Source organism: Artibeus jamaicensis, unplaced genomic scaffold (assembly GCF_021234435.1).
Source record: "Artibeus jamaicensis isolate MK-2021 breed Jamaican fruit bat unplaced genomic scaffold, CSHL_Jam_final contig_1132, whole genome shotgun sequence".
In the NCBI taxonomy this organism is placed as follows: Eukaryota; Metazoa; Chordata; class Mammalia; order Chiroptera; family Phyllostomidae; genus Artibeus; species Artibeus jamaicensis.
The window spans coordinates 8748721-8764227 of NW_026521221.1; the positions used below are offsets into that span (position 1 = coordinate 8748721).

Consider the following 15507-nt stretch of genomic DNA (forward strand, 5'->3'; position numbering starts at 1 on the left):
TACCTACAGTCCACCTGGGGAGCTTATTACACTGCAACTAATTAACAGCAATTTGAATTAACTAGCCCCACCATCTCCCATGTTTCTCATGTGAGTGGCTCGTGGACTGCTTTCAGAAACACTGTCCTGGGAGTAATGTGTAAGTGAGGACTTTTCCCTGCAAACCCTTCAACCCTAAGGAATGAGTGCCTGTTGGTGGGATTGAGGACACTGAGGTGAGTGACAGGTACTCCCCTCTACTGTGTGTAAGGCTGCTCCTCAGTTCACTTTTGTTGGGCTAAGTGCTGCCAGCTACCCCACTGAGGTTAGTGCCCTTTCCTTCTGTTGTGTCCGACCTTAATTCATCTTCGTTTTTTTTCTAGAATGTTTGGAGCCACTAGGTTACCAGTGGTAAGGGAGGAGCAGCATCTCACTCTCCTGGAGTGTTTGTTATTTCTTTAAATGTTTTTTTAAGATGTCAAGGTTTTTTTTTTGGTTGCTTTATGCCAAAGGGTCCTAGATAATAGATTTGGCACAGTTATTGTGTGATTTTTTTCCCTAATTTTCTTTATTCAAGTTTACTGTATATAATCTGTGTATTACTTTTATAGTGAGTGGAGGGAGAATAAAATTTACTTTGAACTGCAGAAAGGAAAAGAGTCTTATAAATATCTTGTAAAATGTTAACACCAAAGATGAAAGATTTATCTTTTTATTTTTATTTTTTAGGAGAGCTGAGGGCTGTGTTGGGTGGGCAGGGTGAGTGCAGTTTGATGACCCTGGGAGACAAAGAATATATCTCTGCTGACTCAAATATTATCAGTATGAAATGTGAAAGAAACTATATCAGGGCCTTGGGGAAATTTAAGTAACGAAAGTGTCATTACCTGGGAGAGAGAAAATTTCTATCCAGGGCTTTATTTCACTGACAGGTTTTTTTTTTTTAAATCTTAAATCTAAAGACATCCCTACCCTGCAACCAGCTCCACCTGTCACCCCCCCTCCAGTCCTCAAGGTCGCATCCTGGGAATTCAGAGGAAGAATAAAATGAAACTGAACATATTTTCTCAGATTTCAGGTCCCAGGCTAGGAGTAATTAAATTAACTTTCCTTATACTGGAGGAAGTGCTGATGAATTTCTCTTCTATTAACATTTTGGCTGTGCACACTTTAGCTAAAGTTTTTTTACGTCCTGTAAAAGAATTTTATATTTAGTATATTCCATTCATTTTAGGCTTCAGGTATGTGGTTCACTTGGATTAAGCCCCTTAAAGCACATTTAGGGATTGGTTAAGTGTTACCACATAACCGCAACATAGGAAGATTCTTAAAGATCTTGGTTCCCATCCTCATTCATAGAAGGAAAGGTTGGGGGAAATACTTTCTCAGGATCTCAATGGAGAGGACCCCAAAGCCTTTTTCATGTTTAAAATCCCGGAGAAAATGAGAGGTGATGCCATTGTGTGCTGAACCAAGGATACTCTCCAGGTTTCCAAGCTTGATTTCTAAGGTATAGCTAAGAGCCCAGGCTTTGTGTCAGACAAATCTGGGTTTAAATTCTGGCTCTGCCACTGCAGACCATTTAGCTGTATGACCTTGGACAACTTACATAATTTTTCTCCGCTTTAGTCGTTTGTCTGTAAAGATGAAGATATGTTAGGAAGGTATCTCAGGAGGGTGTGTTAAGAAGATTGAATAAGATGAAGTACCGTGGGTACTGTACCTAATACAATGTCCAGTGTGTAGAGGGCATCCACTAATGGGGACCCTTTGCCGTCTAGAGCCAAATTCTAATGATACAGAAAATGATCCACCACACGTAGGGGACTGGTTTGATGTGATGCTTTCAGGAACTTATGGATTCAGACACCCCAGGTTTGGAGACAGGAGTAGGGAGACATTTTGTCCCAGTAGCGCTCTTCTGTTTCTCTTTTCTTGATTAAGAAAAAAAAAAAAGAAAGCAATGTTTCTTCACATATGGGTTTGGGTCTTGTTTCTAGAGAAACCAAAGAAGGAGGAAGAATTATCGTGGAAGTTGATGGCAAACTGGCAAAAATCAGGAATTTAAAGGTAAGCCTGAAATTGTTTCCCTTTTTCTTTCCACTGAGGAGCTGGTTATTACAGGGGCTTCCGGGGTGAGGATGTGTTTGTGAATGTGTTTAGAGAGGAGCAGTGGAAGGGCTCCGACCAACCACTAAACAAATGTAAAACAGCAGGAAAGAAGTACAGGGATGTTGCTGCGGCAGCTCAAGTTCTATCAAACAGGGTGCAGCTGTTTGGAAACTAGTCAGTAGCTTCTTTGAAAGTAAACACAAAGGCTGAGTGGGTGGGGCGTGGCTAGCTTAAATCATTTTGGGGACAGTCCATGCGGATACTTAACTCACCTGAGTCCAGTCAGACTTTGTGCGGAGCCTCTCGTTTGCTATCCCTTTGTTTGCTAATGCAGGATTCATTTTGGCCGCAGTGAGGACCAAGAAAGAATCTTCCTATCTCAGGAGGGACTCAGTCACTAGTCTGAGTCTTGCTACAAATTCTCTTTCACAGATTTCACTGATCTTTGAGTCACAATTGGACCAACTCTGGGAACTTCCTTCCCTGTCCCTTACTCCCTCCTAGGGCTAATTTCCTCTATTATATTCCTCCTTTACCAGGCCAGTGGAAGTGGAAGGGTTTCTTTCTTTCTTTCCAGGCCTTGGGGGGTCGAGGGAAACAGGGGCGCTGGCCATTGACCTTCAGAGTGAGGGTTATCTGGACCGCAGTACTCCCAGCCATGCCCACTCCCGGGTCACTTCTGTGATGCAATCTGTTTCCTTTTGTCAGTAGCTCTCCTGGGGAAGAAAACAGGAAACACCACCTGTCAATAGAAGCTCCCTGGGGACAAAAGACCTTTTATTCTTTGCTGTCTCTTACTTATGTGTCTTGCCTAATCATGTCAGCTGCTTTTTCTGAAAGATTGTATTTTTGGTTCTTAATAATTCCTGACTGAGATCAAACTCTAATAGGCCTCCCACACACTTTGCTGGCTGCTTACTTCCCTGAGGTCAGTTCTCTTCTAAGAATCTCTTAGTTATTCTGGTAGCCTCGTTCTGCTGTGGTTTGTGAGATCCTAGTGCTAGGGGTTGCGTCTCCCTGTCCAGAGTCTAAATTTTAAATAGTATGCCATTCTTTCCAGTACAGTACCTAGAGGTCAGTGCAGTTCCAGCCTCTGGCTCTGCCCTCATCTACCTTGGACAGTTGGGGTTGATCCTAGCTCTTCTGACCAACATGCTTTGTAGTTCATCACGGTGGGTCCCCAGGGACCTCTGTGAAAACCCTAGGTTGATAGAGCCAGTCAGGCCCAGGGACTAAAGTATTTATGCATTTCTGTGTCTGCTATAGAAATGCTTAGAGAAAAAATTATACTGATTAGAAGATGCCCAGAGAGGTAAAGGTTTTCTCTCTCAAGCTGTCCTATACCTCATTTGGTTAGTTCACATGTAGGTAGATATATGATAGTATGGTAGACATTTAGTTAATTCTCTGGGGCTTTACTGAACCTAACAAAATGAGGATAGAGCTTACTTTTTTTTTTCTTTTTTAGATAGATCTCTGGGGCTTTATTGAACCTAACAAAATGAGGATAGAGCTTACTTTTTTTTTTCTTTTTTAGATAGATCTCTGGGGCTTTATTGAACCTAACAAAATGAGGATAGAGCTTACTTTTTTTTTTCTTTTTTAGATAGATCTCTGGGGCTTTATTGAACCTAACAAAATGAGGATAGAGCTTACTTTTTTTTTTTCTTTTTTAGATAGATATCAAAAAGATTCTCATGACTATTCCAGGTCTCTAGCTACAGCAGAGAGGAATCAAGTGCCACTAGCCAGATTCTGATATTACAATAGAGAGGACACTGGATCCTATGTTTGATTTTAGGTGGACAGTCGATCAGATGGCTTTGGAGACTCCCGGGAGAAGGTTGTGGCGTTCGGCTTTGATTACTGCTACTGGTCAGTCAACCCAGAGGACCCCCAGTATGCATCTCAGGAAGTGGTAATGTCATTTTCCCTTCATTCTTCTCAGTTTTTAATAACTATAATTATGACGTCTGTCCAGAAGGTATCCAGCCATGTAATATGAAAAATAGGGACATTTATTGAAGAAGATACATGATACAAGAAACATTGTACATAGGACAGTGACACCTCAGTCCCCTTCAAAGTAGGCATCTTGGGACCTCATACAGTTCTCCCAATTGCCGTTAGCTGCCCCATTGTATTTTCCTGAATCTCATCAGTGGTCTGAAATCTCTCCCCTTTCTAAGATGATTTTAATTTGGGGAAAAGCCAGAATTTGTAGGACACCAAATCTAGGCTGTAGGATGGCTGAGTCACTTGGGTGATATGGTGTTTTGCAAAAAAACTGTGGGAGATGTGATGCATGTGCAGGCACATTGTGGTGATGAAGCTTCCAATCACTAGTTGTCCATAGCTGCAGCCTTCTGAATCATCCAAACAGTTTCCATGGAGGAATGTTCAAGCTGAACACAAAATGTGGTGCAGATTTGTTGCTCTACTTGCTCATTTTGAATGTGATGGCCACGCAGCGCACATGCTCACTGAACAGTATCTACTACTGCCCCCACTGCCCAGTAGAGTGAAGTTGGCATTGTTCATGCTTGTGCATTCCAGTCCACTCTCCTTGGCTGCCAGCTTACATGAATGTTGTACAAACCATTTCTTGTTATATTAACAATGGCTGGACTTTTTCTAGACAGACCTCATATTGGGAAATTAACATGGAATCTGGGTCCTGCTTAATTCTTACTTATGGTAGTTTGGTCACAAACCAATGATATTTGATCTGAGAAGTGGCAGTGAGAGGCATTGGTTGCAAAAAGAGTAAAGGACTACTTACTCGGGGCATGGGAGTTGACTAGTTTGTTTATTCTTGGGACTCAGCATGGTCCAGGTGTGTACAAGTTAGTTTAGGTAGTACTCTGCTTCTATGGTAAGTGAATGGCCTCATCTCAAACTTGGCCTTGTGTTGTATGCAACAGAAGGGCCCAGGAATCCTAGAGGCTAGTACCTTCTTTGAGCCTTAGGCTTGTGCTCCTAGGCTAAGTGTAAAGGGCTAGACAGCTAGTCTGCCAGCCTGTAGAGTATGTGTGTAAGAGGTGAATTCTCTTCTTCCAATGAGGGCTGAGACGATCTGCTAAGGCTGTTGGTGATGACTCCTGTGTCCGGTAGTGTTACCTAGCGCTCTCAGAAGTTTCTGAGACAGCTGGTCTGGCCAGTGGATCTACAGGGTCCCCTCTGTTTCTGTGAAGCAGAAGCATCATTCTGATTTGTCCTTATGAAGGTCATACATTCAGTCCTCATGATGACCAGCAAACCTTGTCTCAATCAATTCTGTGACAACAGACAATAGCCCTCACCCCAGTAGCCATCAGGATACTGTTTATGAAAGTCCATCTCTAAAATTAGAAATATAATTTATTTGGCCTTCATCCTACTTAACATATGAATGAAAACACTGCAGGAGTATGTCCTTAGGAAATACCACTGGAAATGGAAATATTTGGGTGGAACCCTGAATAACAACAGCCTGTTAGTTTATATATCTTTGAATAAAAAGCCAAAATGTGTTTTTGAAGTATTTTAGTCTTTTGTGAAACTTTTCCTAATTATGCTAAAGGAACAATGCCATCAAGTTTGAGTGACTTAGAGAACAGTACTAATCTTCCATTGATGCAAACTTCTGAAGATGATTGGGTAGTTCTAAACCATGGAAGTGTAATTCCCTCACTCTTCCCTTCTGCATGGAACATGTGGGAACAGGACCCTAGACCACTGTGGGATTCGTTGTCTCTGAGGGCTCCTTCTGTTATAGTACAAGCACAGTACCTTTGTCATCAAACTGCGTTCGCTGTAAACACTCAGCAGGAAAAAGCAGTGTGGGCACTGGATGGCCCCTCCTGAGCCTCCCCTGTCCTTTGGAATTCAAGGGCACTGGCAGGTTCAGACTTGTCTTATGGCCCTTGATTTTTATCCTAGCACTCAGGTATCTCTGAGGTATCTGGTTACTGGTGTTTGTAATTGTTTTACTGAGATCCTCCAAGAAGAGCCAGGAAAGAAATTGATTCTCAAGTCAGAGGATGGGTTATCTCCAGCATCCGTGGTGTAGGAGGCAGTGCTCTTTTTATTAGCAGAAATTGTGAGCATACTGATGGCCATTTCAGCCCTTCTGGGGCCATCGCACTCCTAGGACTGGCTGTTTTGTAGCTAAGAAAAATGAACTATTTTGTGTTAACATTTGATCAACAGTCTGGGAGGTGTGTGTATGTGTATAAACATAACAAAACTACATGTCTCCCTCTATATCAACAAACTTGGGTATGATTTTTGGTGTGTGGGTCACATTTTATATTTATGTAGCTTAAGTGTATAAAAGTAATCTGATAGAAGCGCAAAAGACCATAGATGAGGAGAATTCATAAGTATGATTCTTCCTGCCTGATTTGAAGTTCAATGGAAAGATCAAATGGGATTTGGACAGGAAGCCTGTGCAGAGAGATAAGACTAGAATCTCCTGAGGTTGATTCTGGCTTGTGTATTAATTGTCTAAGGCTATCATTGGTCCCAAGGGGAGTCAGGACAGTAGAGAGAAGGAAAGGAAACTTCATTACAGGCTGGAGTAGAGCCAGAGGTCCCAGGATGGTGGCAGGACTCACATCCATATGATGTGGTCAGAGGGACTGATTACTGTATCACAGAAACTGGAGCCTAGACGTAACCCTAATCACTACAGCCCTGAGGTCACCAGGGGTAGGAGAAGCAGATCATCATAAAAGCATAGGACTTGGGGTGGGGAAGAATTTAGAGGTCACCCAGTTTATCCTCTTCCAAAGTATAGCTGTGTTCTCTGCAGCATTTGTGATCATAGGTGGGGTGGGGCAGGGTGGTGGAGAAAGAGATTAGTCTTATTGAAGTATAACTTAGATATAGTAAAATTCACCTTTTTAGTGTACAGTTCTGTGAGTGTTGACAAACACAGTTGTGCAGTTTACCATCAGTATATAAAACAGTGCATCACCCCAAAATTCCTTCCTGTCGTGTGCAGTCAAACCACTCTCCCTACTCCCAGCCCCTGGCGACTACTGACCTGTTTGCTGCCCCTGCAGTTTTGTTTGTTCCATAATGCCTGTCAATATAATAAAACAGTATGTAGCCTTTTGAGTCTGGCTTTTCCCATTGAGTATGATGTAGACAACAGTCATCTCTACAGTTTGGTATATCATATCTATTCTGACCTTGATTCTGAATTATTTAAATCATCTTCTTGCCCAAAAGGAATATCATGGTTGTGAAAGCACTGATTCTAATTGCAAAGAGGGACCAAGTCCCTGGAGGACTGTGCTTCCTCCATGTCTGAGTCTCTCATTGTGAAGGAAGGACTGTCATCACCCTCAGAAATACAGCACTGATTTCCTAATATCCAAATATCTGAGGGAAGAATTTTCCTCATCGGTCTTAGAGGAATTTTGAGCAATGTTATAAGCCATTGCTTGATAGATATTGGCAAGACTATCACCCGTTTGATATTGGTGCTGCCTCATCATAGTCTCTTAGAATGTGAGAGGTCGAAGGAAACTCAGCAGTCATCTAAACCAGGGTTTCTCAACATCAGCACTATTGATATTTTGGCCAGATAATTCTCTGTCGTGGGGATCTTTCCTGTGCACTGTAGGATGTTTAGTAGCGTCCCTGGCCTCCACCAACTGCATACCAGTAGCAATCCCAGTCATGGCAATCGAAAATGTTTCCAGACACTTCCCACTAATCTGTGCCAACCCCCTCATGTTCTAGAAACAGCCACATGACTTACAGGGGGTTATACAGGCAGAAAATTCACAAGTGGGACTAGACCTGTGCTTCCCATGTTGGTCTTTGCTTTGCATTGTACCATTCTACCTCCCTCTTTCATGTCTTACAGCCTCAAAAGGTAAGTTCAAGATTAAGATTCCTTAGTGTGTGAGCCCTTCCCTCACCTTAGCGGTGACACACTGGAGCACGTAGACCAGGTGCCAGCACACACGGCCTGCAGAGTCTCGCAGCTACCGCAGGTCCTGCTGGGGGGCGGCTTCATTTGTTACATACCTGTGTATTCTAGATATTTATCCTTTCTTTTGATCATCTCCCCAAATCTATTAAATCTGTATCATTTTCTACACTTTATGGATAAGGAAACTAAGGCACAGAATGCTCACAAGACTTGGTCTGTAAATGGTACAGCAGGAATTCAAACCCATGACTGTCCACCTCTGAATCGCATGCCACCTCCACCAAGCCTCACTGACTCCCAAAGTTAAAAAAATCCCATTTACTCTACTAGTGACCTGGCCATTTCTTTGGAAATATTATCTGATTTGATCTTTTCAACAGCCTAAAAGGTGGAAGATTTTATCCTCCTTTTATAGTTGAGGAGATTTAGGCTTAGAAAGATTACATGATCTGCCCCAAGTCAGAAATGAGTCTTAGATTTGAATACAAGATCATCTGAATACAAAGTTCATATTCTTTTTATACTACAGCGTAAAAAGGGGGGAAAAAGAGTGGTATAGGAAAAGGAGGGACTGTAAACTGGGGGAAGGAGAGAAGGTGAAGGGAAAAGGGAGAGAGAGAGAAGAGTGTAGTGGGTGGGGACAGGATCACGCCAACTGTCTTGTCCACTAATTACCCTATGACCCTGGGGTCATTAGGCTTTCATTCTTTTTTTTAATTAAAAAATTTCAATTATAGTTTACACTCAATATTATTTTGTATTAGTTTCAGCTGTATAGCATAGTGGTTGGACAATCCTACACTTTACAATATTCCCCCCCGATATTTCCAGTGCCCTCCTGGCACCATACACAGTTACACAGTATTATTGACTCTGTTCCCTGTGCCGTACTTTATGTTTGTGTGACTGTTTCAGCTACCAATCTGTACTTCTTAAGTTCTTCCCCTTTTTCACCCAGTCCCTGAACCCTGCTTTTCTCTGGCAACCTTCAGTCTTTTCTTTCTTATTCTCTATTTTGTTTATTTGTTTATATTTTTCATTAGATTTCACATATAAGTGCAATCATATATTTGTCTTTCTCTGACTGACTTATTTCACTCAGCACAATACTGTCCAGGTCGATGCTGTTGAAAATGGTAATCAGCTTTTCATTTTTAAGGCAGGTTATTACTGGTCTAAATTGTGTTTTTATTTATTTATTTAAGATTTTGTTGATTTATTTTTAGAGAGAGGGGAAGAGAGGGAGAGAAACATCAATGTGTGAGAGGAACATCAGTCAGTTGCTTTTTGCATGCACCCTAGCTGGGGAACCCAGGCATGTGCCTTGACCAGGAATCGAACCAGTGATGCGAGTGCTGTGCCTTGGGTCCCTATTGCAATTACCACCATCACAGCATGAGAGAATCAAGCCCATTGCTTCTAAGAGTTGAACTAGATTTGAAAATCTCTTCTTTGAATCTGGTCGTGATCCCTTCTGGGATCAGCATGCTCTACTTGGAAAATTAGCTTCCCTTCCTTCCTGTGGGTCAGGAACATTTGTTGGAGCCGGAGTCCTCTGCTGAAGCATATTGTGTTTGGGTGATTGTGTGTTTGTAAAACTTTCCATGAGGACCATTAGCTCAGCTTTACCCACCAAGGACTGTAACTGGCTGTGAAAACAAGTGCAGACTGAGTCAACAGAAAGCAAGCACGTCCGTCCAGGAACAAAAAGCCACCCAGCCCTTTCTGGAAAGCAATTGCTCCTATTCTCCTGGGAATCTTTGTTTTAAAATGGTCTGTTATTTAGCTAAAACACCATACCTAGAACACTTGTAGCTTTTCCATATAAATATCATGTGAGTGAGCAGATTTCCTCCCCACAACCATTGAATCCAAAACTGAAAGTATAGCAGCAACGTGATTATGCATGTTGTTTTTAAGTATATTTTGATTATGCTATTACATTTTTCCCAGTTTTTTTCTCCCCTTTTTCCCTACTCTGCCCTCCCCCAGCCCTCCAGCCATCCCTGCCCCATGTCTATGGGTTGTACATATAAGTTCTTTGGCTTCTCTGTTTTCTACACCATTCTTGTGCTTGTTGTTTTAATATGTTTAGTCTCCACATACACTGAACATTAAATGGCACACAGAGTACATCCATTGTTTACCCTCAAAGAGCTGGGAGAGAGAGAGAGAGAGAGAGAGAGAGAGAGTGTGCGTGTGTGTGTGTGTGTGTGTGTTACAGATTCTTCGGTGAATATTTTCTCCAGTTCCGAACTTCAGCTTGAAGATGTCAGGAACTTGGACAGGCTTCAGAGGAATGCACCCCCAACCCCATATGATTAAAGGGCTCCCCGCAGGAAGCAAGAGGAACACCACTACCAGCGTGGCACACCCGTGTGCATTCTACATGGGATAATTTAATGAAGGAATGTTGGTCCAGGGATAGGAAGATAGGGAAGGGATAATAACACTCTGCAGGTACAGAACATGATGATTTTAGTAGCTGATGGAGCATTAGAACCAGCTGGTCTTCATTGCCATTAGGATAAAATACAGGATTTCAAAGTAAACTGCAGAGGATGATACATATTTAGGACATGACAAGTAACTTGTGCAGAATTTTTGAGTCCTGTTACATGGTAGCTAAATAGTTTGATTTTAGAATTCCAGAGTGTTGACATTAGAAGAAATGCTAGAGAACATTCAAGATACTTATTTTAAAGATGCAAGTCTAGAGAAACAAAAATAACAGTTACAGATTTTTTTTTTCTTTTCGGCCAGTCCAGAATTGTGCTTTATGTTGCAGGGAAATTTCTGTTGTTTATTCTGGTGACAGAGACCATGAACTGCACCACAGAGGTTCCTGCATGGCAGGAAATGTGCCACTGAGCAGAATCACAGGGAAAGATCTTTTTCTTTAGATTGGACTTCCTCCTGGCTCTGTACTCAGTCAGATGAGGCAATTGCACTATGGCCATCTAGTAGTATGGGGGAGGATTGAGTGCCTACGTTGTGTGTCCAAAGATATACAGCCATGTAATATGAAAAATAGAAACATTTATTTAAGAAGATACAAGATACAAGTAATATTGTACATAGGACAATGATGCCTCGGTCCCCTTCAAAGTAGGCACCTTGGGTCCTCACATAGTTCTCCCAGTCACCATCAGCTGCCCCATTGTGTTTTCCTAAATTTCATCAGTGGTCTGAAAGTTCTCTCCTTTCCAAGGTGATTTTAGTTTTGGGAAAAGCTGGAAGTTGCAGGGCACCAAATTTAGGCTGCAGCAGGGATGAGTCACCTGGGTGATTTTATGTTTTGCAAAAAACTCTGCACGACATTGTGGTGATGAAGCTGCCAATCACCAGTCGCCCATAGCTGCAGCCTTCTGAATCATCGAAACAGTTCCTGCAGAGAAATGTTTAAGCTGAAGACAAAATCTGATGCAGATTTATTGCTCTACTCAGTCATTTTTGACTGCTGTGTCCACACAGTACACATGCTCACTCAATGGCATCTACCGCCCCCACTGACTAGTACAGTGAAGTCATCATTGTTCACACAAGTGCATTCCAGTCCACTCTCCTTGGCTGCCAGGTTACATGGATGTTGTGCAAAACATTTCTCATTATATTAACAATGGCTGAACTTTTTCTGGACAGACATCATCATCATCATGATCATCATTATTATTATTATCTGAGCAGTCTGCAATTAGGAGCAGAGTTTCTGTCTAGGGACTCAAACCTGTTATAAGATGAAGACAAATGTTCTATTACCTCTTGCCTCTGAAAGTGAGTAGGATGAGGTGGAGAGAAGGAACATGACTCTCATTTCTTTTTATGCCTCATTTCTTCTGAACTTGAATGAAGGCTTTAGGGAAAGAGTAGAGAAATCAGAATAGTTACTAAAATTAAGGAGGGAAAAACATGAGGAAGAAATGAAGGCAAGAAGGAATGTGAGAGTTCACAGAGGGGAAGATGCTATTAGGATCCTATCACTATTTACAGTAGATATTATCAATATTCTCTCCATTTTAGGGAGAGGCTCATACAGGTGGAGTAGCCTTAAGGTTACACAATTAAGTGATGGAACAAGCATTCAAACCTTTCACTGTGTGAGTCCAAAGTCCATGCTCTCAAATGCTGAGCCACACACAGCTCTATTTCTGCATTTCCAGTGCTACACATCTTAAATTAATGTTAATTGAATTAATATTTTAACTTATAGTTCAGTAGATGAGAGACAAGTTGGGACTCTGCCTTCCTGATCTTGCTGCTTGTTTTGAGAGGGCCTTGTAGTTTGCCTAAGTTAGAAAACCATGGACTCAGGTCCTCTCTGCATCCCCTTTCCCCAGTGCATGCATGTGCAAGGGAGCTGGAGAACGTGTGGGCGTCAAAGCATTTTCTCATGAATATTTGCAAAGCTGTGTACATTCCATCACTGGTGCTATTTCTTCCCAACTGAGATGGAGACAGAAGTAAAAACTTTATAAGAAAAAGCCTTTTTGTGCAATAACTGGATGGGGCTCTGCAGGCATGAGTGGGGGGAGGGGGAGCACCATGAGCATTCCATTTCAGAGGGTCCCTCTGCCAGCACCACAGCTGCTCAGCTCTATAAGCGTGTCCATGGGCCAGATTTTAAAGGAATAAGGTCATTTTTTGGCTTCATCTGACTAATTTTCCCCCCTCTAGAAACTAGATTATGAACCTTTATAGACTCAGAAAAATCTGTAAAACAGAGAGCCTTAATACTTACTGTTCGCTGCTGGTGCTGGATGCCTATAGAAAAATGAATAGCAGAAACTAGAGAAATCTTTTAAAATGCAAAAAAAGGCTCATTTGGATTTTTTTTTCCTGTGTGAGACAAGGGTAATAGGAGTTTCTGGTAATAGCTGGAGTCCTTGAGATCTAGGCGGAAGAGAGAGATGGTCTGTAGGGGAGGCAAGCCCTAAGCTTGGTAATCAGTTGCAGACTTGGGCAGCCTAGGAGTCTTGAGTCAGTTGTCCTTGACATCGCCCAGCAGTTCTCGTGCTTGCATCTGCAATGCTGAGACATTCTCCTATGTTCCCGTTCCCTTTACAGTTGAATTTGTCCTGGGGTTTAAAAGGATTATCAATGAATTCCTTAAAGAAGAGAAATATGATGATGGCAATGACAACTTTGAGAGTCTTTGGAAAAACTGATTTGCAAAGTCACGTAAACCGGAGGATATAAAATGGAGAGCAGCTCTTTGAACAGAAGGTCTGTGTTCACCACAGTAGTGCACTGACTGATAGTAGTAGGCCTCTCCCCAGGAAGCCACCTGGTCAGCCTCACTAGGTGCTAAATTCTCTCCCACATACTTGGACAGTAAGCCTGTGTGCAAGTACCCTCTTAGCACCATTTCAATGGTCCTCTGTTTGGGGTAGCCAGTCCAGCTGGCCAACAAAAGGCTCCTTCTAAGTGCAATGTTCTGAAAAGGGTTCAGACACTGTTGAGGGGCCGGTGGGGGGGGGGGAATGGGACTTGTTTCTCTATAGTTCTGTGCTCAGCAGAAAGCAGATAACTGCACAATGAGTGTCAGCAAATTAATTTGGTTATTAAAATATTTGCTATAGAGTCAATACAAAGTAATTGTAAAATATTCAAACAATATAGATATAATGGAGAAAAAGGAACCTTAGTACACCGTTGGTGTGAATACAGACTGGTGCAGCCACTGTGGAAAACAGTATGGAATTTCCTCAAAAAACTAAAACTAGGATTGCCTTTTGACCTGGCAGTTCCACTGCTGAGATTATACCCTAAGAATCCTGAAACACTAATTCAAAAGAACCTATGCACCCCATTGTTCATAGCAACAGACTTCACAATAGCCAGGTGCTGAAAGCAGCCCAGGTGCCCATCAGTAAATGAATAAATCTCAAAATTGTGACACATTTACACAATGGAATACTGTGCAGCAGAAAGAAAGAAGGATCTCTTACCCTTTGCGACAGCATGGATAGAACTGGAGAGCATTATGCTAAATGAAATAAGCTGGGCAGTAAAGACCAATACCATATGATCTCACTTATAAGTGGAACCTAATCAACAAAACAAACAAGCAAGCAAAATATAACCAGAGACATGGCAATTAAGAACAAATTGACAGTAATTAGAGAGGAGGGGGTGGGAAATAACTGGGGAAAGAAGGGAAAGGGTCATCAAAAAACATGTATGAAGGACCCATGGACAAAGACAAAGATAGGTAGGACTGAGGGTGGGCAGTGGGGGTGGATGGGGTGGAAAGTGGTGGTGGGAAAATGGAGACAACTCTATTTGAACATTAATTTAAAAATGATAAAAAATAAAGTGAAAAATCTTCCTCTTCTATGCCTCCCCACCAGTTTCAGTCTCTAGAGCAGGGGTGTCAAACTCATTTTCACTGGGGGCCACATTCAGCCTTCAAAGGGCTGAATGTAATTTCAGGACTGTATAAATGTAGCCACTCCTTATCTAGGGGCAAGGAGCTCGGCACTGCCACCGGGTAGAAACCGGGTAGAAAGGTGCTGGGTCGGCTAGAACAAGGTGGAGGGCTGGATTTGGCCCATAGGACTTATGTTTGCCACCTGTGCTCTAGAGGTAACCACATGTACATTTTTTGATACCCTTCCAGGCATTCTCTAAACATAAGTAAGCGTGTAGTATATATCTTTCTTTTTAAGGGACTTACACTGTATATACTGTTTTTCAACTCGCTTTATTCTACTGCACTTATCTTGGCCCTAATTTATTTGCAGTATCTATAGTTCTACCTCACTGTTTTAATACTACATAGAATTGCACTGTATGAAGGTGTAACAGTTTAGTTTTCTGTGATGGACAGTTAGGATATTTCCAGATTTCTGCTTTTGTTCATAATGCTGGAATGAACATCTTTGCACTTTTACAAGTATAATTGGAAGGTGAAATGCCAGAGTACAGCTTCATGTTCTAAAAGTATGTATAGTTGAAATTTCAGTAAATTTTGTCTGCCTTACAAAAAGACTGTACCAATTTACATTCTTAACGGTAATGTATCAATACATTACCACATCCCTTGTCAATACTAGGTCATACTTTTTAATCTGTGCCTGTCTGATACCTAGGAATAGTATCTTATTGTTGCCTTTTCTTTTATTATAACTGAAGTTGAGCATCTTTTTGTATTTCTTGGCCATTTGTATCTTTTCTTTCCTGTGTATTATATGTTTGTGTATTTTCCCCATTTTTCTACTGTATTGCTCATCTTTTTCTCTTATTTTTAAGAGGAATTAACACATTAAAGAGTTTGATCCATATGTTACAGATACTGCAAACATTTTCCAGGCTTTTCCTTTTGTTTTTATTCTCTTTATGATACCCCTCCCGCGTGTGTGTGTTTAGATGTAGTTGAATTTATCAACCTTTTTCTATGGCTTCCTGGTGTGTGAAGCCTAAAAAAGCCTCCTATTCTGAGATTATAAAAGTACGAGGGGGGACCAAAAAAAATCCTGAAATTTATT

At 41.7% G+C, this 15507-nt stretch overlaps 1 protein-coding gene across 3 annotated transcripts in view; it reads left to right on the forward strand.

Moving 5' to 3' along the window:
- STARD9 (StAR related lipid transfer domain containing 9) overlaps nt 1–15507 on the forward strand; it is a 115554-nt gene that overhangs the window by 3341 nt on the left and 96706 nt on the right. For 2 of the 3 annotated variants that reach the window (XM_037161673.2, XM_053665852.1), the window contains exons 2-3: nt 1980–2049; nt 3893–4009. In XM_037161673.2, the coding sequence (XP_037017568.2) occupies nt 1980–2049; nt 3893–4009 (187 nt within the window). Of the gene's footprint in view, nt 1–1979; nt 2050–3892; nt 4010–15507 lie in introns of those variants that run through there. The other variant, XM_053665845.1, reaches the window with a different exon arrangement.